The sequence below is a fragment of the Pyxicephalus adspersus genome, chromosome 3, assembly GCF_032062135.1.
Source record: "Pyxicephalus adspersus chromosome 3, UCB_Pads_2.0, whole genome shotgun sequence".
In the NCBI taxonomy this organism is placed as follows: Eukaryota; Metazoa; Chordata; class Amphibia; order Anura; family Pyxicephalidae; genus Pyxicephalus; species Pyxicephalus adspersus.
Genome location: NC_092860.1, coordinates 42,744,122 through 42,768,635, shown reverse-complemented (window position 1 = coordinate 42,768,635; position 24,514 = coordinate 42,744,122). Strand labels below are relative to the sequence as shown.

The window sequence follows — 24,514 nt, the reverse complement described above, 5'->3', positions numbered from 1 at the left end:
GTAAATTTTAAAGTTCAATAGAAAGCCCATTTTCATGGAACATTTATGGGTTAGCATTCTTTTCCCAATCTCCACTAGGAAAACTAAAGTTGAATTCTAAGGTTATGTTCAAACTAGCAGTAAAAAAAAAAAAGAGGGCTTTACCGGTTTTGGGTGCCTGCTGTTCATAGTTTTGGAGACCAGGAGACGGTTCAGCCAAAAACTCTTGCATTAATAATGCTTGTACAGACATTAGACATTTTTAATTCCTAAAACCTTTCATCAGAAAGAATGGAAAGGTCCAGAAAAAACATCAAAAAAACGGTTCCACTCCAAAATTGAAACCCGCAAGAAATGCTGCCAGTATACAGTATGGAGAAGTTGAAGGGCTGGGGCCCTCTCCACTAACTAAGGAACTTTGCCACCATTTGGAGTAGGTGGGAGTGTGATTTTTGCCAAAACAAGAAGGGAACTACGCACATTTTGCCCATTTTCTTCTCTGGCAAACCAGATTCCAGACGATTTTTTATGAAAAAGAGAGAAGGCACACGTTTGCTGCCTTATTTTCCTCTCTGGGAAGGTACAAAATTTATTAAAGGGTTTATTTTAATATTCCCGGGGGCAAAAAAAGCTTCAGGCAATGACTGCTCAGGCACTTGCAAACGTCTGTGCCGCCTCTGGATGCTGATAATGAACAGACCTATTCAGTCTGACCTTAACCACTTGCAAAATCTACTGCAAAATCTACTGGTCTGGACTGATCTACTGAACATAGCCTAAAAGTGTGTAATATTGTGACTTTACTCTAAATGTCAGTCTTCTCCACAAATTATTACACATACATAAAGATTACAGGATTTTTTGTTTTCTTTGTTCTCTTTTAGATTTTGATTGTCAGCACCACAGGCCTTGCAGGCATTATGCTGCTTAACTATCAGAGGGACTACACGGTATGGGTGCTGCCGCTCATCATTGTCTGCCTTTTTGCCTTTCTTGTTGCTCATTGCTTCCTCTCCATCTATGAAATGGTGGTAGATGTCCTCTTCCTGTGTTTTGCGGTTGACACTAAATATAATGACGGGAGTCCTGGGAAGGAATTCTACATGGACAAAGTACTAATGGTAAGTAACTTACTTTATCAAATGTTTCATTTCAAGACTGACAGTGGTAGTGATACATAATAATGTTTTTATGCAGGAATTTGTGGAAAATAGTCGAAAAGCCATGAAAGAAACGGGAAGCGGAGCTGAGAGCAGGGAGCTGAAACCGATGGTAGGTGCAAGCGAGGAGATGGCCATACTCCAAGAATTTCACTTTTATTTTCTGTCCCTTTCTGTCTTCACTGACTGGGCTTCTTCTGGTGACTTACTTGTTGTCTGCATCACTCAAGATGTTCTTCTTTTCTTGCTTTTTGGCTTGCCTATCAGTTGGCTGGCAGAGTCCTTGTTACAACTGAGACCATCTTCTGTCAAGGCAAGCTGAAAGGAATATTGCCTCTATTCCTTCTATGGGAGGAGAAATGGGTTATTAAAATTCTCGCTTTGGGAGATACATTAGACTCTTAATAGAGGGAACAGATACATTATATTAATGGCAATTGATACATTTTTAAACATGTTTGTGAGATCTGCTTTGAAGGTGAAATTCTATCAGATGTTTAAAGTGGAATATTTTCTTTTTATTTATGTTCTTTTATCAAACATGTTATAATAAAAAAAAAAAAAAAATGAACAAGGAAGAAAAAGAAACAAAAAACTAAAGTATAAAGAAAAAGAATTACAAACCAAACCAAACCAAAAAATAAAATATATTTCATTCCTTACTTTAACTTAAAGGTATCAAATAGTATCAAAAACCAATTTGTATGTAGTGCTTCAAAATAATCAAATTTGTGATCAAATTGATTAAAAGAAACCTGTTAGATTATTGAAACAATAGCTGATAGAACTTTTTGGAAAAGCAAATTACTAAGCATCTTAGGAAGGCCTATGTGTATATAGTTCAAAAAGTATGTTTTCTTTTATATAACCTAGTTGCCAATACATTTTTATGATTGTATTTTTATTGGCAAATTACAGGCCTGCTTTATTTCAGTCTTGGTGAGGTTTGGTAAATTTCCCAGTAAACACTCTAGTTCGCTATATGTTGTCTATACAGTATATTGTCACGTTCCACTCATTTTCAATGTGTTTAATGTTTACAGTTCTACATCCACAAACTGTATCTCTGCTAATGCACAACCCATACTAAGGTATAAATTAGTATGGGTATCAAAGAGGATATCTCATCTCACTAGTATGTGTCCATGAAAGGACAGTTAAAGTGTAAATATCCCTAACAGGAACATTGAGTTTAGGTATTCATAGAAATGTAGTTATCCCCCTTTGGGGAATAGGCAAATGCCCTTTCAGCTTGCAGCTCAATACATTTCATTTATTCATATTGGCTTGTGTGTACTGTATTTATAAAATGATCTTTATTTGTATATTACTTTTATAAAATAACACTGTTTTGTATGTAACCAGCACTCATGTTTATTTTGGCTTTTCTCATTTATTGTTCGGAAAGATGCATCACTCTGCTCCTATAAATCATGATGATATGTTTTCATACCCTGTAGCTGTAAAAAAACAAGAGCTTTGCTCCTCAGTGACTGATTTGCCATTAATTATTTACTGTTTGTCTGTCACTAAGTAGAATTTTCTACCAATTAATTAATCTCCATCTTCTAATGCAAAACACTGCTTTCAGGGCATTGTCACATAGGTGATTTTGTTGGAAAAACAGTGCATACAGTGTCTTAACTAAGCAGAAAAAAAGTCTAATTGGCATGTAACAAAACTTATCTGGCTCATTGTTTTATCAAACATGTTCTTAGTGTGGCTATTTTCCACCTGGGTTTCTCCAGAGGATTTCAGGGGTTCCTCAAACTGTGACTATTTTATCCCCCATTTGAATATGCCTGCATAGTTCTGGAGCCAAGGCCACTTGGTAGATCTAGCTGCATGGTATTTACTAAAGTTTTAATTGTCTAAAAGGGTGGTATTCTAACCAACACTGTATTAAGCATTCTTTCCACTGGCCACCAATGCTTTTATCTCAATTACCCCCAAAATAACTCAAGAGAGTGGTTCCCTGAGACCCCTATAATTTGGTTCCCTATGACCTGAAGATCCATCAAGGGTTTCTTGTGGCTAAAATGAAAAGGGCAGCCCTAGAAGATAATATAGTTGAATAAGGCATTTGGGTGGTTATGTAGGTGGTGGTGGCGGCGGCATGCCTAATATACAGCTCCACTCAGAAGTATGTGTAAGTATGACAGCCAAATACAATCTAATGGTTTATGTTCTGTGACTTCCTCCTTCAATACTTTTTGAAGTCAATGATCCCAGTGGAGCAAAAGAAACCAGCATCTATGACATCTGGGTAGTAGGGGCATGTTTGGGATTCCTCTTTGTAAATGTAAACACCATTTATTTTACAGTGCCATTTTTGCCATTTTTTAAGGGGAACCTTAACTTCTTTATACGCCAAATATATTGTACCCCAGAATAATTTAGCATTGATTTTTTTTTCTTTTATGGGTCTTTGCATTGCTCAGTGATCCATTTGCATTATGCAATTCAACTGGATATAGTATAATTTTTTGTATAATATAAAAAATCATATTCAGAATAAATGATAGATGTGAAAAGCATTGACTTGCAGTGATTTTTAATAGCATTCAGTCGGACTGGCATGTAAAATAGTAACAAAGAGGAATAGTAAATAAATATGAGCAGTTCTACTGAAAAAGACATCAAAGTTTATTAAAGCAGGTCCAATGTAAAAGGCAATGTTTTCATAACAGCAAGAGACGGACCAATAGCAGGGAATATGAATAAAGAGAGAGCCATTTCAGGAGGGCTCTTTGTAATTTACTTCCGCTTAAAAACTGATGAAACAATCTTTTGCAAAGGCATGTCCAGTATGATGATTTCATTGGTTATAATTTGAATATGTTCAATGTTAGTTTGAAAAAAAAAAAAAATCCAATTTAAATACAGATCAATATTTTTTGACTAAACCAGCAAGTATTTCATGACATGACTTCTTGTTCAGAAAGAAAGCATTGAAAATAACATATGAAGATGAACCTGTCAAATATATGAGTATTCTAAGTAGAGCATGGGGGGGGGAGAAAGTGCATGTCAAAATATTCTGTAGGTTTTGAATAATAGACTGCTAAAATTATATGCAAAGCCCAATATTCCCTCTAAAAAGTAAAATCTGACTGTGTCTCCTATTTCTCCTAAGGCCCTTATTTTGATTAGTGGCACCACAAGCCAACAATGAGTTGTAAAGGTGCTAGGGGAGTGGCAAAAAAATAAAACATTATAAAACCTCACCTGCCTGTATCTATTGTTTAGACATTGTAGCTTATTTTGTAGCCCCCTCCCAGATGGACAGATGCCATTTCCCAAGAAGCAATAGAGAGAGGAATGAAAGTGGTTCATGTAATAAAACTGGTGTAATACCTCTGCTAGGAGGACTTATGGAAATATGGGCCAGTTCATTGTGATGTGACCAGTAAAAAGAAGAAAAAAAAGTTTAGAAGGGGAGTAGTTGGTTATTTGTGTTTGACTAAGGTAAAATAAATTAATAAATTGGGTTTTATGTTTCACTTACAAGCTGCTAAAGCTGTATAAGTAATTTCACAAATGTGTACTTGTATTTTGTATACCTGTTAGTTCATTGATTCATTCATTGAGGACATTCCCTGAGTTTGTATGTACTCCCTACATTAGTATGCATTTACTCCAGGCACTCTCCCACTCCCACTTTGCATTTCTCCCACATTGCAAAAACATACTAATGGGTTACTTGGCCTCCCCCAATAAAGTGTTTTGGACTATGTTACAGACATTTAAATATAGGCTTCTCTGAGAAAAAGTAACATGGCATGTAAATACATAATTGGAGGAAGCTTCAAAGAGAAGCCATGACTGAATATTTATACCTGAGATCCTAGGCACCAAAAAAAAAAAAAAAATGAATTAAAGATTTGGCGGTTTAAACCTGTAGAAATAATTAGAATTTAAGAAGAATTACAATTTTGTGAGCAATTACTTTATTCAGCCAAGGTTTTATATAAGTGGACTATGCTCTCAAAGGGGATTTTAATCTCGAAAACTGAGGATAATTGGTATCAAAAGGCGATTGGAACATTGAGGTTAAGTGAATATCTAGGTAGAAAATTTGGGTAGCGCACCAATTAAAATGAATGTTAATATGTAATAATTTGGATGCTTTGTCAAGAAGGTTAATACAGATAGCATGACAATAAAAAAAATACATTGAGGAGCAAGCACATTTTTCTAACAAAACAGATTTTTGGAAGATATGCTTTAGATTGGAGTATACAAATGTATGATATCAGTGTAGTGACATTTAAATTCTGAATCTAGCTTCCAATAACCTTTAAAGTTGACTTCTTGAATATCTAAGATTAAAGAATTCAATGCCAGAGCAAACATTAATGACTGGGAACACCCTTGGAGGGTGCTCCTGTGAAGATCAAAGAACTCACAACTGCAACCCAGAAGTTTTGTATGAATTTTTGAGTTATATAGAGCCACAAAGGTTCCACAGGCTTAGGATGTTAAAGGGGCATTACATGTATGATCAGAAAACAAAATCCTATATGAAGGTCAAAGCTAACTAAGGGCAACTGGCAATTGTTTGAAATGTTTGCGTCCTAATGGATTTTGACTGCTAATCTTAAGTCTGTAAATTAGTTATACATGGAAGTAATAATTCCCATTTAAGGAAACAATTATGGATGCAAAATGGTCTGCATTAACCTTCATACACAACATTGTTTATAATGGAATTTAGATTCTTAAATTCTTTGGCAAAATATTGACTAGTGCAGGGATGTCCAAACTTTTTGCAAAGAGGGCCAGATTTGGTGAGGTGAAAATGTGCGGGGGCCGACCATTCAGCCTGACATTCTTTGAACCATTAACATTAAATGCAAATTAACTATTTTATGAAATTTTTATTGCAAATGGCATACTTTTAATTTATTTACACAGAACACAAATACCTAAATCTAAACAAGCTTTTACCAAAATAATTTTGCCTTTCATATTTGAAGATCACATAAAATTTTGTAAATATCCACTCCAATTTCCATTTGAGTTCTAGCCTACCTTCTCCTGCACCCCACACCTTTATGTTGGCCATGAGAGAGCTTCTTGGTCAGTAGTGCACAGCTCTTAGGCATTGTATTTGGAATGCCTGTCAGGAATTTCTGTACTTGGACTGTACAGTGATAAATTATGCACTCTTCTATATGCCTATAGAAAGGTGTGACAACCTAAAGAAGTCCTATAACCTATCATTCAGAGTGTGCTGGTTTAATCAACAGCTATGTTTTCTTTATTTCAGCAGTCTCTTTATATGTATTATTATTTGAAAGTGAATAGGCAAAGTAAAGTAATATCTATTTAATGTAAAGTACTGCGTAAAATGTTGGTGCTATACAAATCCTGTTTAATAATAATGTGAAACAATAGGTTGCTTGATTTGATATTAAATAATAAATAAAGCAGCACTTTGTACTTTTGTGTCTTTTTTTTTTTTACTACCATAAAGTGACAGACTCATTATTTTTCTGGTATTGATTCCTTGAATTACTTTTAGTCCAACAATCCTATATTTTTGTCTTTCCATTTACTGCAAAGTGCTGTGCTTTTATTTCTGCCATTTACTGTTTTTGTTGTCAGTACTAAATTACATCTAAGATCATCCTGTATGACTTTGTTTTCTAGGCTTCGGGAACAAGTTCAGCTTGAAAATAGCCCAGCATAACTGGACCCCATTGACATTCCAAAACAAACACGATCAGCCAAATTATAAGCAGGGTTAATAATCTTCCTGTTCTATATACGTATCTTATTTGCTCCGTTTCTTCCGGGTTGCTGCAAGCAGCATTGATGCTATACCTTTTTGTGCTAGGTGTGCTACGTGTAAAAAATCAAATTATTTAAACTGAGGGGGAATAAAAACTGCTGTATTCCCCCTTTTTCCCCCTCAAATGAGGTTTGATGCTTTAATACACAAGAAGCAGATTTTTCACTCTTTGGGCTTCTTCTGTGGCATTTTTGTTACATGTGAAGAATCTATTGGAGGATGCAAGATTTTTTTTTTTTTTATTTTGGTTTACAGATTTGATAAAAAATATGATAAACACAAGGGAACAAATGTAGATATATATTTTTCATTATGTTTTTGACCCCTTCTCATTGACCTCCAACACTATAATACTATTCCCAAAATTGCACTAAATGTCAATGTAATGTCAGTAAAAATCACGGTACAGGTTTATAAAATGACAAATGTTTACACTAATAGACAAAAGTGTTTTATGTTGTCATTACAAAAGACAAAAATCATTTCCATTTGCTCTAGATCTGAAAGTGATTTTGCCTGCTGTTTTATCTCTATATTTCTTGTTCCTACACTGACTGTAAATGTTAGCATTTTTCCTTAAATTTAGTACTGATATTCACAGCAGAGCTCAGGTTATTTCTTCTCGCTTGTTACCTCACCAGACAACTGGTTTGCTGGTGAGTGTCTATGCAGATTACACTTATGCCATCACAAGGGACGTAAAACAGCTGATAGCCACTGTTCATTCTGTGGGATTTTAGGCAGCTTCATAGTTTTCCATGAACTAAAAAGTCCTAGCTTTGGACCAACACTCATATTTACAGGGCTCATTTAGCAATACTACTTGAGGGAAGACCTCTTTGTAAGGTTTAAAGTTCAATATGAGACTACATTGCCAATTTTAGTTGGCCTGTTTCTATATAGGTGGATGAAAAAAAAGCTTTAGATGAAGCAGCCTTTAATTATATCTGTATTTGTGATATCTGAAAAAGTCTGTAAGTCTTATTTTTGCAAAATGTTTGTAGTAACTTTAAGCAAATGATGTTTTAATTGGTAATGAATTATATGTAACCATGTCACTTTCTCTGAAAAATGAGCCAAAGCACGGCTCTTTGGTTAGAGGCTCCCCAAAGTTCTCGATCCTTCACTGTTAGCAAATGCATTTATTTCACTAGATATTGATTGCAAATTAACTTTGTTTACATACTTTTGTTTTTATTGACTTTTGTAGGAAAAAGAAATTATAAAAATAAAGTCCTATCTTTTGTTTTGGTTCCTACTTATTCTGTGTGACCTACAAATGTCACTCTGAATGTAATTTTATTCTGCATTTATCCTGAAGAGTTTTTTTTATTATAAAGGAGTTTTCATGTAACCAAATACCTAGATTAATTGCAAGCATATGAGAAAAAAAAGTGCAGCAGTTGACATTTGGGTCTTTTCATGCTGTAAGAGCCTTTTGTCAGCTAATTAGCCAGCTTCATACAGAACATCCTGTAACCTAAAGTGTGTGGAGACTTAACTATTACCACCAATCTATCTTCAGAACAGCCTTGATCTAAAAGTTAGGGCTACATATACTTCTGCATGTGCAATACGTAGGCTGCTTTGAACCAGATGTTTTACAAGTGAATTTAAGGGGGTCACTTGCACAGGTCACAGGGACTGTGATATCTGAAGAATCTGCATTAATAATTTGTTGTATTGTTTTGTAGGCTTTACAAGTGTACAGCAGAAGTCAATATATGCGTTTGATGGTTTCTCTTTAAGCTCCCCCTCCTACCCCTTCAGTTACAAGGCACAGTTTACAAATGTGATAATTGCATACAATAAAAGTATGTAAATGCAGCTCTCAGGACTGCAAAGTCCGATTAAGGTTAAACTCTCTGTTATCCTGCAACTCCATTGCTCATAGGCCACTACCGTATATCCATGTGTGCTATCATATTACCAAGACTCCAATGCTGCATTTTTAAAACATTTTCATTGTACACTAATCAGCCAAAGCAGGAAAAAAACTTAACTTATGTTATGTAGGTCCACCTTGTACTACCTTGTAGGTCCAGTCCTGTTTTTGACAAGGGACAGGGTTCAGCATAGGCACTCTAACTGGTTTGTGGCTACATAGCCCCTTATGCAGCATGCTACCTGTTCTGATCCCTTCCTCTCATGGTCATCCTTAAGTTTTTTAACCATTTTTAGCTCCAGTAGCTTCTTTGTGGGATCCAGGGCCAGACGGGCTAGCTTTCCCCAACATGCACTTTAGTGAGCCTTTGGCTTGCATGATGTTTCCATTTCACAGTTTTTTCTCTTTGATAACTTTTGGTAGGTACTAACCCCCCATATCAAGATCCCCACCTGGCAATTTAGAGAAATTCTGAGCCAGTTGTGTACCCATCGGAGCCACTTAGGACTTGCATATGCCCATTTTTCCCGCTTCCATCTAAGCTATTTGCTCAGTTCATAGAATTGTATTAAACCTTTTTAAAGTGCAGCCCATATTACGTCTGTATAGGGCAGCGAGTTGAAGGACAATTGTGCGAAGTCTCTTTGAGCAACATCGAAGGAAGCCAAAAGACAAGTATGGCTCTTAGTTCACTAACTGAAAGCTTTTTACCTAGTAGTCAGTTCTTGTCAGGTTTATAAACCGCAGCATCACAACATCACCATCTGCATTTTACATCATTTGAAAGATTTTAAGTAACGTAGAAGAATGCTATAGCAGGGAAATATTTTTTTCCTGCTCCATGCATTTTATTTTGGTTATTAATGCATTTACTGAGCGCTTGTGGGTGTTTACATCATTTGGCCATTTATTACAAAATAAGCTAACATAAATTATATTGTTAGTTTACTGCACATGTAATTGGGGAGGGAATAAAGAGCCAACCACAAACTTTAGGCCAGCATACCACCTGCTGACAGCTCGCTATCAGTTTAGTCTACTACATCTGACCTATTATTTAGGATCCATTCACACTTATCTGTTCTTATTTGCTGCATCAACATGCATTGCGCTAAGGCTGCATACACACGTGCAATAATTGTCGTTGGAAAGGATCTTTCTTGATCTTTTCCCACGACTGCACGATGTACGAACGAGTGCTGTACATACAGCACTGTTCTGCTCTATGCAGAGGGGAGGGGGGGAACGACGGAGCGTTGCAGTCTTTTAAACCTAGACTCAGTAACAAAATGCCTAGAGGTACACAGTGTGAAATAGAAACCTAAAATCCAATAAAGTGCTCTGCTGTGTGTCTCATCAAAGAGTTATTTTCTCTGACTAAAGGTAATTCAAACACTGCAGACTACTTAAAGAATAGCAATTATATTTATGGACATTAATGTGCATTGCATTAGCACACTGCAAGCATGTTTTAAAAGAAACTTATTGGAAAGAAAAAAATAGTAATTCCCTAGTTTAAATAAAAATCTTTGCACGTACACCAGCCATAGCCAAATATCTACATTTGAACACAGCCTTTAAGGGGCCCAGTGTCCCTGCTTTATGTTTGTAAGACTGCTGGCAGATATGCCTACTCCTTCTGCTAGCCAATGGTTATGTAAAAGCTCTGCTGCAGTTCTTTGTATGAGCAGTAATGATTTCATGTTCCTCCTCACTGTTTTGGGGTGCCTTAAACACCTCTGAGTAGTCTGCACTGCCTAATTTTACAGAATTTTTTTTACTGACTGGCTAGTTGAATTATTGAGAGTACACAAATTCCCTTTGCATGATAGGAATTGTTTTTGATAGTGTTTCTCGTTTTTGGCACGTCCTTGATGTCCCCTCAAGGTCCCCGAGTATGGCTGCTGTTCTTTTAGGAAACAACTTTTAAATAAGTTACAAAAAAAAATTGTTTTCAGTGTGCTTGAAAATGCGTGATAAAGACTTCTATAGGATCCTGGAGTTTAGCTTTAACAATTCAGTGATAAGTGATCCTGCCCCCAAAGGGCAGCTTGCCAGCAAACTGGTTAGATAAAATACAGCTCCCATCCTACAGATCTGTTCTATTACTGACTGCAATGGCAGGGGGGAGCAACTGAGGGACCCCTTTGCTTTGATTAGAGTCTATGCTCTCTTTGACTTGTTGCTGACAAGTTGCCTGCAGTGACAACATTGCTAGTGTAACAACCCTTATGGTGACAGGTGGCAATTAAATGATACGGTGACCAAAAACATTGTGAAATTTTGTTTTCCAGAATCTTTTGAGATTGCATTATATCCTCTGCTACCTCTTACTGCTTAATAAATTATACTGTGTGTTTTGTTAAATATTTTGCTCCATTCGTGTTGCCATACATATGATGTTCTCTGACTGATAGAGGTTCCTATTTAATTCTTGTGGCTGCCATTGTGGAGTGATGCTAGTTTGAAAGCAGTTTGAAAGTACATCTCTGCAGCACTATACATGATGACATCCTTGTCATGAAATTCCAGGAATTAGTGGCAGCCTCTTAAGTATTTTAAGTATTGGATGGGATCCTTAGTAGTGTCAGGTAAAATCCACATTTACTAATAGAATTTACTAAGTGAAGTTTACTATTGTATACATGCACGATATCCCAATGAAAGGTTAACTGCATTTTACTTGTGAATCCATTACTTACAATTGTCTTCACAACCTCTATAAAAGAACTAAAACTTAAAGTCATTTTTACAGCCAATAACTAGAGTTTCCAGAAACATGGACTTTAGACTGCCAGCTTGTTACTACAAAAGGTGAGCAAGATGTCACTAGAAGGCATTGTTTGAGAACAAGAGACTGGCTCTGTGTTTTTCTAAATGAGCAGACCACTCTGTCTCCAAAATGCAAGATCTTTGCTTGAGCTGCAACTATTTTATTAGCATCTTTTATAGTGCCATCATTTTCTAAAGCTGGCGCTTTACAGCAGGGTATAATGAACACGTATGTGTAGATGAGTAATAACAAACAAAAACATATAGGATGTACAACCAGCAAAAATATAGGGTGATTTTACAAAACTGTTTGAATTTGGTCTTCCATACTGTGCTTTATATGTAATCAAACCACTTTAAATTCTACATGTATCTGCAGATAAAAAATAGATCAAGCACAGGAGTAAAAGCAATGTTGAACTGCTTACACTTATAAAGATTTGGGAAAAGTGAAGGTAATATTCCCAACGAGCAGATTCTAGCTATCATTTTGTTATATTTCACATGAAAAGCATCTGGTTGCTAGGGCAAACGTCACTACTTATATAATAAAAATAGCCAAACCTTTATTTTCCCCTTTATATTGTTGAGCATTTGTGCTGCATTTTGTTAGTGTGAGAAATTATAAATATGAGTAAATTCTAATAGTCAAAAGGTCTATTCTCTATATGCAAATATCAAAATATATGTTTTCCTTGTTACAATCCTGCACACAATATACATAGGTATATTAAAGAGTGCCAAAGAGTTTTCCAGAAAAAAATTAAGCAATTTACAGGTATGTCCTCTAATACTAGGAAACCATAAGTGAGGTCAGGCAGGCAGTTGATCTCTAAAATTACCAATTGTCATTTTCTTGCTTTCTTTTGCCTCTGCCAGCAATTTATATGGAGCAATAGGCTGCTCAGCAAAATGTCATCATTTTAAAAATCTAAATTTGCCACACAGATGAATGTTGTATGTAGTTTGTTGACATGAATACGTATAATGTATTTATTTTTTGGTCTTGGGTATATTGATCCTTCAAATCTTGAATACCAACCACCATAAAATGGTTAACTGCTGAATTTACCTTTTGTTTGTACTTATTTAATATGCCGATGCTATTTTCTTTGCTTTGCCTCCCAAGGATAGCATTTAATGCCTACAACAGTTTCAATATAGTATATAGTCACTAACAATGTCCTCCTGTCAGTGAAACTGGCTATGTAAGACTGAATTCTTTACTAAAGAAAACTGTATATTGTTATTTAAATGAACTTTTCCCTTTCTAAATTAGAAGATATGGAAGCCTAATGAGAAGAAGCTTTCTTGCTATTGCAAAATAACTGTTTGTCAGAGTATTGATGCAATTGTATTTTAGTCTAACAGATGTATAGATTTTTTATGTAATTAAAGATTTTTGTACTGTAACTTGTGACTTTTTATTTATAGTATGGATATGTAAAGCTTAAGAATTTTATTGAGATGAATGTGGCCATTTGTAATTATGTTTGCTGAAGAGCCCAGCTTCTACTAAATTGATTTATTTTTTGGTAAATTGAAGGCAGTTTAGAGCCTCTAACAACTGCCCCCCTTCCTTTCAATGGAGTCACAGACAAAAATGCAAACATGAGTACATTTAACTTTTACCCACTCTACTAGAATTAAAAAAATAACTCAAACACACCTTCTCCTTGGTCTTCTGCCACTCTTTCAGGTAGAGGAAGGGAATGGAGTCAGCTTTGTGTGAGCATCCAACTTGGTGCTTGTACAAGGCTGAGAACTCTCTCCCTGCTTGTAAGCATTTGGTAGCTGCACCCACAAAGAGGTGTGAAAATACACCACCTAGAGGAAGCCCATAAAATCATGGTGTGTAAATGCAAACTCACTGCAGAACCCCCCAGGTAGCAATCAAACCGAAGGCCTCAACACTTAACCGCTATAATACTGGCCAAAACAAAGACAAACATATTATGAAACGCGCAGTCAGGGAAAAAGGTGTGTTCATGTTCCAGAGCCACAGAGATTGGTATTCTATCAAAGTGATGATATTTAAAGATAGAACCAAAGTCATAGGGAAGCAATGAGATTCAATTTTTCCCGAAATGAGAAAACAATTAAATCGCCTCAGATGACTCCCCCTTTCCCACATGGCTTCAGGGACAATCTGTATATGGCCATTCATTTCAGTAAATGCAGGTAAGGTCTGACTTTTTTCATCTTTCCTGATATGCATACTTGTTCTAAACTGGTGAATAAATGTTTATATAGTATAGTGATTGAAAAAAATTAACTAGAATAGAAATGCTCTCACATAATTTTTTAGTACCATATGTAATGCACATGAAAGACCCAGAGATGCTATTAGGATTTCCAGGAACCCTTTTATGTGTCATACCTTTATGGCAGATCGATAGGCAAGAAATGTTTAATTACCAGCATTAGTCACTTATTTACTTTTTTAATGTGGCACCTATGGCCTTTGAAACATTTAAGATTTCTGCTGGGAGGTCTTTAAAGCAGAACTAAACCCCTCATATCCTGGCTCAGCCAATGAAGATGGCTGAAGAACAGAACCTGGAAAAGGAGAAGAAAAAAGTTGTTTGCGCATGCAACAGAACAGGCACAGATGAATGTATTTACAAAAAAAAATGTTAAGACAGGGGAGCTGTTGCTTCTGCAATAAAATAACCTTATTTTTTAAGTACATTTACTTGTATTGCAGGAGTTCATTCAGTCTTTGCAGCCCCTGGGGATGCTGAGTAACCTGTAAGATCCCATGCATATGAGGCTAAAAAAGCAGTATGCTGTAAGTGAATTTAAAGTTAGATTGAGGGATTTGGATCTGGTAAACCCAGGGTTGACTAGGGTTTTAAATACCTAAAGTTAAAAATTCCAAAATGCACCTGTGTAGAAAACAGTTACTTTGACAATTACATTACGCCCATCTTGCAGAATACCTGGTATGTCCTAACTATCCTTCCAGGAAGATCCCCGGGTAATGCAGCAGAGCAGGTGCAATCTTGCAAAAGACAATCCAGTCTATTGTAAAAGTATTGTTATTCTAGATTACTGTATTCCCCAGGACCTAGCCTAAAGGAATGTGATATCACTCACACCTAAGCACTGAAGAAGGAAACAAGTGTAAAGCGAGAGAGGGGGCCTTCGTAGTACAAATAGATTTGCATTTTACAGCAAAGTATGCTTAAATACCTGAACTGTAGCCCTCAATAATACCTAATGGAAGCCAGGTGGTACTGCTTTTAAAATAATAAAAATAATCTCCCTATATTCAGAAATTACCATTTGATATATTTGTAAAATAATTTGCATGCTACTGAGCAGGGAGAGGAACTCTCCAATTAACAAATATTGGATGTAGTTAGATCCATATTTTTGTTGATTTGTAATTCTTCAATGATAGGATATAAAAAAAACATTCACACCCTGGACAAACCAAGGAGATGTCCCTCCATTGTTGCTTTAATTTTTAGCAAGCAAAATTCTGCAGTTTTCAGGCCCAGTGAGGGAAACTGGAGAAATGGTATGCTTTGGTTATTCTGCAACTGAGAATAGGTCATCATAATTGTCAGTGTGGTATAATCTTATAAAATGTAATGCCTGTCTGCCAATGTAACCCAGTGAACTACACCCCTGTAGTGATATTTATGATATCGGTGAGTCATTGAAAGGTTTGTGTGGCCATGCACAATCTGCCCTATCCACTGTGTACACCAAGCACATCATGATTTGACTTTTTAAGTGTAGCTTAGAGAAGAGCCTAAGTTAGGGTTCACTGTTCACAGGCCCCACTGTTCATAAGTTCTGATACTGAAAATGTCCACAAACTTTCTCTACTGTAGTGCAGGGCTATAGGGGAAACAATGGAATTAATCATTTTAATTTCATAGTAATATATAAATTCAGGTACAAAATAAAGCCCATTGAAAAAATAGGTTTTCATTTTTATGGGCTTCGTGTATAAACAATTTTATATTAGACCAGCCTACACTATATTGTATTAAAACAAATAAAAAGCAGTTTCAACCTTAAATCTCTAGTACCCTCTAGTGTATCAGAAAGGAATTTCTTTGCCTAGCAGACAGTAATGACCAATGTATTACACATTGATAGCTTAATTGTGTCATTTCTGTTTTCTACATGATTTTCTTTATTTGGGTTTTAGATTATATTATGAAAAGCGTTCAGTTTTCTTTCTTAACTTTGACTAATGTAAAAATGAAGTTATCTGCAAGCAATAAAAGGGTAAGTAAAAATATTTCATATTGGTTACAACTTGGTTGTGGGATATGGATGTAAATTGGAACTACAGCTAGGAATTAAAAAAAATGTCTACCAAGTACGTATTTTATTGTAGAAGGGACAGTCAATGTCCCTCCTGCAAAAAAAAAAGATACCCACTTGATCACAATATTTTTTTTATTGCACTCACCTGTCCCCATTCCATAGTGAATGCCGCCATCTTCCTATTCTATTTTTCCTGATCTCTGGCCGGGTTGACATCATAAACTGAGCATTGTACGATGCTGTGATGTGCTGAGTATATCAGCATACCCCAGAACTGCTGGAACCGAATAAACTCCCACGTAAGTATTTGTCTTGGGCAATCAAGGAGGATATTACCTCTGTGTGCAATTATTCACAGAAAGTTTACACATTATGGCACAGTTACCTGCCAAAGCTACTTTTACCAGTGTTGTCAGCGTTGTGATTGCCACTGTCATCTCCTAGTCTTCTTTTCGAAGTCTCTTGGCCATCTTTATGTACACAAAAAGAGAATTGCCAGTCAGAACTTGCGCAAGAGGCTTTACATTTCATTTAGTTTTGGTAAAAATGCACTTATTTATTCGCTTAACTTCCTGGATATCCATTTACACTGCGTACCTCCCAACTTTCTAAGGGGTAAGAATGGACACCAAAAAACAGGCAAAAAAGCAAAGAATTTTTATACATTTGTATAATGTATGCAAACAAATTACACTAAGTAGTTGTGGTGTCCAAACCAACTAAATTCGAATATGTTTCTGGGATGAACATTTAAACAAATAAAAGGCTATTTTAAATGACTACTTTCAATAGATCCCATAGGCATACCTATTGAATATGCTGTATGCACAACATACATGCTTTGTGCAGGCTATACATAGATCATTCAACTAAAGTGTGTTTGGAAAAATGACAGATGACTTGTTACCTGATATTTTAGCACATGGTAGTATGACATTTCTGAAGCATGCTGCTGAGTGAGAAAGTGAGGAGGGGTTGGGGCCCTTCTCCTTGTATGACTAACATTTCCGTGATTGGTAGATCCAGGCCCTAAACTGAATGAACCTCTGATTGCTAATGCTTTGTGAATTAGGTACATTCACCATTTTATATGCATAAAATGCCCATAGTGTGGCTGATCTTCCCACCAGGGACACAGAGAGCTATAAAAACCCACCCCAAGATGCATATATATGTACATCTATGTGTAAAACACCCTATTACAGACAAAGAAATATAGTAACATACACTGAAATGACATTGCTCCAAATGATTAAATAATGGGAAGACCTATTGTTCTTTCACTAATTTATATCAAAATGCTGTACTATGCTTTTAAAATCCAATGCATATACTTTTATTAGATAAAAAAAAAATTCTAACCTATTACTATTAGTACCTCTATTAAAATATTAGAAAATACAAGAAACATCGGATTTTCTTTATTTGTAACCACATTTCATAATAACTTGGTTACTTGGTTACATAAACCTGCACATAAATCAACTTTTAATAAACGTCTTCATCAGGTTTTCATCATCTTTTTCTTTAAATATGACGTTGGCTTGGTCCATAATTTGATATACTCAAAAGAAAAACAACCCTATCTTTATGGTATAAAAAAATGTACTTGGAATATATTCTTCAATTGTCACGAAAGATTGAAGCTAGCCCCAAATGTATTATAGGTAAAGCAAAGCTTCATCTAATACAAGACCCCAGTGTGTGCCTGTGCCAAATCCAACAGTTGGTGCTTGTCGATACATTTCCTGCTCACATTCCTTTGAGCCCACGATTACAATGGGCTGGCACACTGGCCAATAACAATGAGCATGGGGCAGGAAGAAACAGACAATGATCAGCACTAAAGACATGCCAAAGGTTTGCATGTAAGGCCAGGCTGGCATTCAGCCATATCTAAAGGCTTTTTAGTTAAAAAGTGTCTCTTTCATTGCTATCTTTTGTTGAAATTCTTGCTGCATATTTTTCCCTAAAAGACTCAAAGTAAAACTAAACTTTGAAAGTAATAAATTGCCAGCAGGCAGGTTCTTTATTGCAGCAGGGGCAGATAATGTCCCTTCTGCATCAAAATAAATATACTTGCCTGTTTGGATTTTTTTTTTTTTTTATACACTCATCGCTCCTTTCCATATCTTGTGTGCCTCCATCCTCAAACGCTCCTTTTCTGGGTTTGGAATCTTTAATTTATCATCTTGATTGCCCAGGCCTGAATAAAATTATTCCTGCGCATCTGCACACATTTATTTACTCCCAGCAGGTATCTATACTCGGATTATACACTGCAGTCAGGCAGTTATGTTTTGTTATTGCAGAAGGGACATCAACAGAACACAACACAACTCCCACCTCCAACCCAGCCTAGCATAAGTGTACAAACTCCACTCATGTACTGCTGCAATTTAGATAGGGACCATGACTATGATAGGGGCATTTGATTGTGAGCCCTTTTGAGGGACAGCTAGCAGTATGACTAGGGACTACAGCAATGCATAATATGTTGGCACTATTTAAATACTGGCTAATATTAATATTTATAATAATAATAATAATAATAGAGACCACCTTGTTTCCTGGCTGGACGATAGCCAGCATCAGCTAGCCCTTTCGTTCTAGCCTCCTTGTTTGGGATTCACCCCTTTTACTTACTGAATTTCTGATTCACATGTGGGTACTACCCAGGGTAGTCTGAATGCTACATAGGCAATGATGCTGCATTACGCTATTGTCCTTGTGACTATATTTACCTGATGGCAACTAACAGGATCTGGAAGTCTTTTACATCATTCAATGTGCATCACGTATAAGTCAGGCTTTTTTTTCAGTTGTACACAGTGAGTGGTGAGATAATTGACATGTGTGTTATTTATATGGCTACCTGAATCACCGTTGGAGCAATTCATCTTCACTATTTGTTCTGGTGACCACTGTGCAGTCCCGGTACTGAAAGGGATGGGGAATCCAGAATGTTTGAGTATTATAGAGGTGAGACTACCTGTTCTTGTGACAGCTGTCTAAAAGAGGATATTCTCATGTTTTTTTTTAAACATAAGAAATAGGAAGTGAGGGAAATCTCCCACACAGAACACACACAGCAAGAAAAGCCTTACAGAGCTCAGTGTGTTTCTGTGCAGAAACAAGAGCTTATAATGTTAATGGTAATGTTGGAGGCTATGCATGCTAAAGTACCGGAGCTGCTCCCTAGTCCAAGGCTAAATGTAAACCTTAACAACGTTTAACAATGTTTAACAATTATAAATGTTTAATACAGCCATCAGTCTTCAGAAATTTAGAGCTGTCCAGTGTTTTCTGCACACTTTCCACATTTTCACAGAATACCCCTGGTGGACCCATATCTTGGTCTACGGAATGATTAGGTGTTAAGTAATTGATTTGTTTTTATTAAGATTATCATAATATTATTATTATTATTATTATTAATAATATTTTACAGTATTTATATATCACTGACATATTACGCAGCACTTTACAAAGACTGTAGTCATGTCACTAGCTGTCCCTCAAAGGGAGATGGTGTATTGCCCATACCACACCACTAATGTATTGCCCACTCCACAGCCTGGAAGTCTCCTGATATCACTCTATGAGTGCTTAAATCAAAGCTCAACCAGATTATGATTGAACAAAGTTACCTGGATTCCTAAGGAAACTCCTAATACTTTTGAATTCACCTGGAATCCTTGGCTGGATAAAATTCTTTATCACTAATCCTGTCATAGAGAGGACTACCCTACCTACCCTACTTCACCTCTTTTTATTTGTGTGGTTATTCATTTTTGCATTTTTTGTGAGGTCTGAAAGATTGGCGGCTACTGACCTAGACTATATTAAAGACATATGACCATGGTAGGGACATTAGATTGTAAGCCCCTTTGAGGGACTGCTAGTGACATGACTTTGTACAGTGCTGCGTAATATGTTGGCGCTATATAAATACTGTGTAATAATAATATTAATGATATGTAATACTGGACAATAATATTATGTATTACATATATATATATATATATATATATATATATAAATATATATATTTATATAATATATGAATATATATATAAATATGTGTGTGTGTTCCTGACAAAAATACACAAAGAAAGAAAGAAAAGAAAACTGTGCAAAAGTCACACAATTATATTCTAACAATCAGAAGTTTAAACTGCCCTTAAGTAAAATGTCTACCTCAAGCTTCACACAGGGCCATACGTCACGCTTAGCTTATCTCCACACTCTATGGTAAAGTCATAGACGCTCCGTCCCCTCCCTCCCAGCCGCCTCTCTTGTCCCTGGTCCTGCGTTGTGAGTTGTGCAGCAGCTGAGCGGACCTAGGAGGAGGAGGAGGTGGAGCTGAGGCGGTCAGCAGCCCTTGTCATTTCTTCTTTATCTACTTCACGCATCCTATTCTACAAAAGCTTGGAAGGCTCGGGGGCCTGGCTATGGATACACAAAAAGTAAGTGGTTTGTCATTGCTCCCTATATTATAAAGTTGCATTCCGCACCTTAGCTGGCAGTGTGCACAGACATAGCTGCAGGCTTTCCATTCATTGCAGAGGAGATGCCGGGCTATGTAAATGGGGCGAGGCTGGCTGCAGGGACAATAATCCGGTGCTGCATCCTGTGCATTGTGATGGATGCTGGAACATTATGGGCGTGGATGAGTGATGCTTCAGCATCATGTCTGGCCTGATCCATCAGCATGCAGCCCTGTGCTCCTCTCCTGCACATACTCAGCATCTACTCCTCTATCAATACCTCATCACAAAGAATATTCATCAATAAGTGTAAAGCTATGCACACTGCTCCAGGGATCACTCCTGACCACATTTGTATTATAATGTCTGATCTTCCCCATAAATTAGAGAGCAGCCATTGTTATAAACTTGATTTGGGCGTGGGATGACATATTGAGGTGTATTGATGCTCCAGCTGTGGCCTTGTGTCTTCCCATGTCACTGCATGGAGGGGAGCAGATGGAAATTGGTAAAACAATTCAATAATTAAACAAGAGCAAACAGAGACTGCAGGATCGCTGTGTCATTTTACAACCAGATAGGAAATGGGCACATAGGATTACAAAAGACGATACACAATGCACTTGTTCAATTTTTAATTGTTTGTTGTTTTTTTTTATGTTTATGGTCAAAATAGTATAAACGGAGACAATATTAAAGTTGTGGATTTTTTTTTTTTAATTAGTATCTAAAATACTCCCTAGCCGCTCTCTTTGCTCCTGCAATGACCTACTAATGACTTCCTCACTCATAACCCCATCACACGCACAGCTCCAAGACTTTTCTAGAGCTGCCCCGACTCTGGAATGGTCTTCCTCGTCCTGTTCGGCTTGCTCCTGCTTTCTGCTCAATTAAAAGAGCTCTCAAAACCCGCTTTTTCAAACTTGCCTACCAGTCTTCTTCTGTCTTTTGAAACCGTCACTACTTCCCATCGCTACATATCTCCCATCCTATTGTGTGTAAATTCCCCCAGCTCCCAAATTGTAAGCTCTTCGGGACAGGGTCCGCTCCTCCTGTGTCACTGTCTGTATTCATCTTTCATTTGCAGCCACTATTTAATGTACAGCACTGTGTAATCTGTTGGCGCTACACAAATTCTGATTAATAATAATTTTATTAATAATAATCATTATTCCACAGTGTAGTCTTTTTTTTTGTATAATGACAGTGCATGTCAAATATATGTCATATACCAACCACAAACACAGGAATGGAAATAAAGGAAACATTGTAGGCAAAGTTTGTGTAAACAAATTCTCATATTTAATACAGTTTACAAACATTGCAAAAGAAATCCACATCATCAAAATGTTTATGAGATATTAAGATACACAGAGCGTGGAAAAATGACATTTAATACACTTGTAAAGCTGGCCATGGTGTTGTATTTGGATTAGTTTAGTTGGACATTTTCAACCAGGCAGATGACTGCCACCGGTCACCCATTATCGACCATTAAGGTAGAAGTGATGCCACAGGGCTCTTGGCAGCTGCAACCTTGCCAACCACTCCGCCATGCCTGCATTTGTTGATTGACAGCAGTGAGCAGTTCTGAACCACCCTCTGCCCCCCCATTCATTCTCCATTGGGCGGCTGTGGGTAGATGATACTTGTAGCGTCTCCACTGAGGCCGCATTTCATAGCATGTTTTACAGGTGGTTGCCTAAGGGGTTGGAACTCTAAAGAAGCACAAAAGCAAATGTTATTTGGGAGACAATAGTTAAAAATGATGGAATGTGGCGGTCCCTCCGTAAATTAACAACTGTCTGAACTTAATCTAAAAACCGTTCTTTTGAAAGCAGATTCAGACTATGGAAAAAATAAGGATCAATCTATACATCCATATGACTGGCCCAGCATTTTGCTGAAAGTAAATGTGTTTAGGTTGGAATAAATGTTGTTTTTTGTCCAACATAACATATACCTACCCTGAAATCCCTTGTGCTAGACTTTTATTATGTGAATATAGCATGTAAATATATGCATGATTAATATTAGCCATCATCTGTATAAGTGCAAGCTAGTAAATTGAGATAACGTCTGGTGAATATGGTGTCTGAGCATGGTATATCCAGCAGCTGTTCCATGGCTTACCTGCAGCTTTTCATAGCACTTTGAAATAGAATAGGTATATTATAGCAGGCGGAAACCCTGACAAAAGCTTCTCAAAGCATTTCACATACCTGTTATAGAAGAAGTATATAGAAATTATATATACATACTGCATTATATTGTAATCCTAGATGCAGTAAACTAAATGTGCTAATGTATGTAAATTGTATGAAACTTACTAATAAAATTACTGCTTTGTTCTAGGTATGTAATCAAACAGAATTTCTTTTGTGTGGACAAGTCTGTGTTTGTCAAGTGGGAAGGATGTTAGAGTAATTTAAGCAAAATTTACTTTAGAGTTTATTTAGGGTGTGGCAGAATACTGTTGAGGTCATCCCTATGCTCACTCTGTTTCCTTTCAGTGTGATCCCATTCAGCACATGTGCATGCAGCTGTGCCTGATTGGCTGCTTTTGTTGGCCTTCCTTCTTCCAGTCTTTCTCTCCAGGGAATTCTAGGAGGAGCAAATAAAGTCAAGTGCCAGGACACACACTCATTCTTTGAATGGTTTAAAAAAAATCATTACAAGTTGTAAAAAAGTAGTTCAGGGACCATAAGACATCATCTTCAGCCATGGATTGGCTGCAACAGAACAGACCTTAAAAACGACCCAAAAAAAATCACCTATGAAAATTCTAAGTTTAGGTGTGTTTTAACCCAATGAGAATCATTGTGGGTATGATAGAGAAGACTGTATGCTGCGTTCTGACTCTTCAGATCTTGCTGAACAATACCCCAGCTCTGGACAGAAATAAATGTTGTAACTTTGCATAAGTTTATCAAAACCAATGACCCCCCCCCCAGCCCCTTTTAGCTGGGTGCACCATCCAGCACTTTTCAGTAACCACCCCGACTGGGCAGTTACTGAAAAGCTGGGTCACAATACCGGGGCTGCCACCCACCTGCTGCATCTTCCCACCCAGATTAATAAAAATTCTGGGGAGAATACTGAAAACAAATGTGTCCAGTAATCAAAGCTAAAGGTGGGGTCCAACAAAATATTAGTGTGTGTGACTTTTCTATTCAATATTCTGAATATTTTGGTCCAAATACAGAACATCTGGCTTTTTAGTGTAGCTCATTTATCTAGCACTGTTATTACACGCAGATCAACATGACTTTAAGGGATAGCTTCTGATGTCTCTTACTTACCAGGTGGTGCACACTAGACATAAAGCAGCACCCTCAATACAGTAATATGCTCTTCATGGTATGATTTGTGCATTTTTTGGGAAAGATGGGATCTGTGGTGGACATTTTTTGAAGCCTCCTCAGGCTAGCCAGCTAGGAACCCATTGAAAGCTCCAGAACTCATAAAATTTGCACATTCCATCCTCCCCAAGTGTCTGTACATTTACTTTTTAGGACTTGTAATAAAGTAAATCTGTCACTGCATTGCGATGATAGTGGTCTTTGCAAACCAGGGTCAGGTCTTAACCCTCCTGGAATAATTTATGTATAATTTCCTAAAAAATTCCTTTACTAAAATAAACAATATGTATTTCAAAAATGTTTCAAAAATAATATAAAACTTACCCCAGACTTTCTGCATCACATATGGATGTTACCCAGGGTAATTTGTATTCACATTCAGTCTGCTAAGTCCACGCTTCATGACAGGGCAGGGGGTTCTTGGCAGGATTGCAGGGGTGCTGGGATGTTTTCATGAATCTTTTAAACATCTGCATACAAATGAGGGGGAAAGGAAGAATCAAGAAAGCAAAATGCAAACATTAAAACAAGGCCTGTTTGCAAATTGTGGCATCTGGGGCTGTTATTCTCATCCTGGCTTTCTGCTGACCTGGAACATGCATGCTTTTAGTGAAGTTTTACTTGCTTCATATTAATAACTCACAAGGTGAGAATTGAGATTAGGATGATTGTTCTGAACTCTACACTTAAAAAATAAATCAGCGGCAGCAGCTCCATATTTTTATGCTCACAAGTGTCTATTAAAATATTTGTTCTATAATAAATGAATACTGAAATCT

The 24,514-nt window shown here is 36.8% G+C and overlaps 2 protein-coding genes and 1 long non-coding RNA gene across 6 annotated transcripts in view; 2 read left to right on the top strand and 1 right to left on the bottom strand.

Moving 5' to 3' along the window:
* The window catches only part of SLC44A1 (solute carrier family 44 member 1), a 67,011-nt gene extending 54,005 nt beyond the window's left edge, over nucleotides 1-13,006 (top strand). The window contains exons 14-16 of the mRNA XM_072404358.1: nucleotides 864-1,100; nucleotides 1,177-1,251; nucleotides 6,795-13,006. Of these exons, the coding sequence (XP_072260459.1) occupies nucleotides 864-1,100; nucleotides 1,177-1,251; nucleotides 6,795-6,818 (336 nt within the window). The 3' untranslated portion in view covers nucleotides 6,819-13,006. The remainder of the gene's footprint in view (nucleotides 1-863; nucleotides 1,101-1,176; nucleotides 1,252-6,794) is intronic.
* Nucleotides 1,096-20,588, bottom strand: LOC140326078 (uncharacterized). Its single transcript, XR_011919778.1, has 3 exons — nucleotides 20,401-20,588; nucleotides 16,269-16,353; nucleotides 1,096-1,484 (listed from the first exon to the last, which is right to left on the bottom strand). It is a non-coding gene; the product is annotated as an uncharacterized lncRNA (long non-coding RNA).
* Nucleotides 20,184-24,514, top strand: part of FSD1L (fibronectin type III and SPRY domain containing 1 like) — a 37,894-nt gene continuing 33,563 nt past the window's right edge. For all 4 annotated transcript variants that reach the window (XM_072404362.1, XM_072404361.1, XM_072404360.1 and 1 more), the window contains exon 1: nucleotides 20,184-20,352. In XM_072404362.1, the coding sequence (XP_072260463.1) occupies nucleotides 20,338-20,352 (15 nt within the window). In that variant the 5' untranslated portion in view covers nucleotides 20,184-20,337. The remainder of the gene's footprint in view (nucleotides 20,353-24,514) is intronic.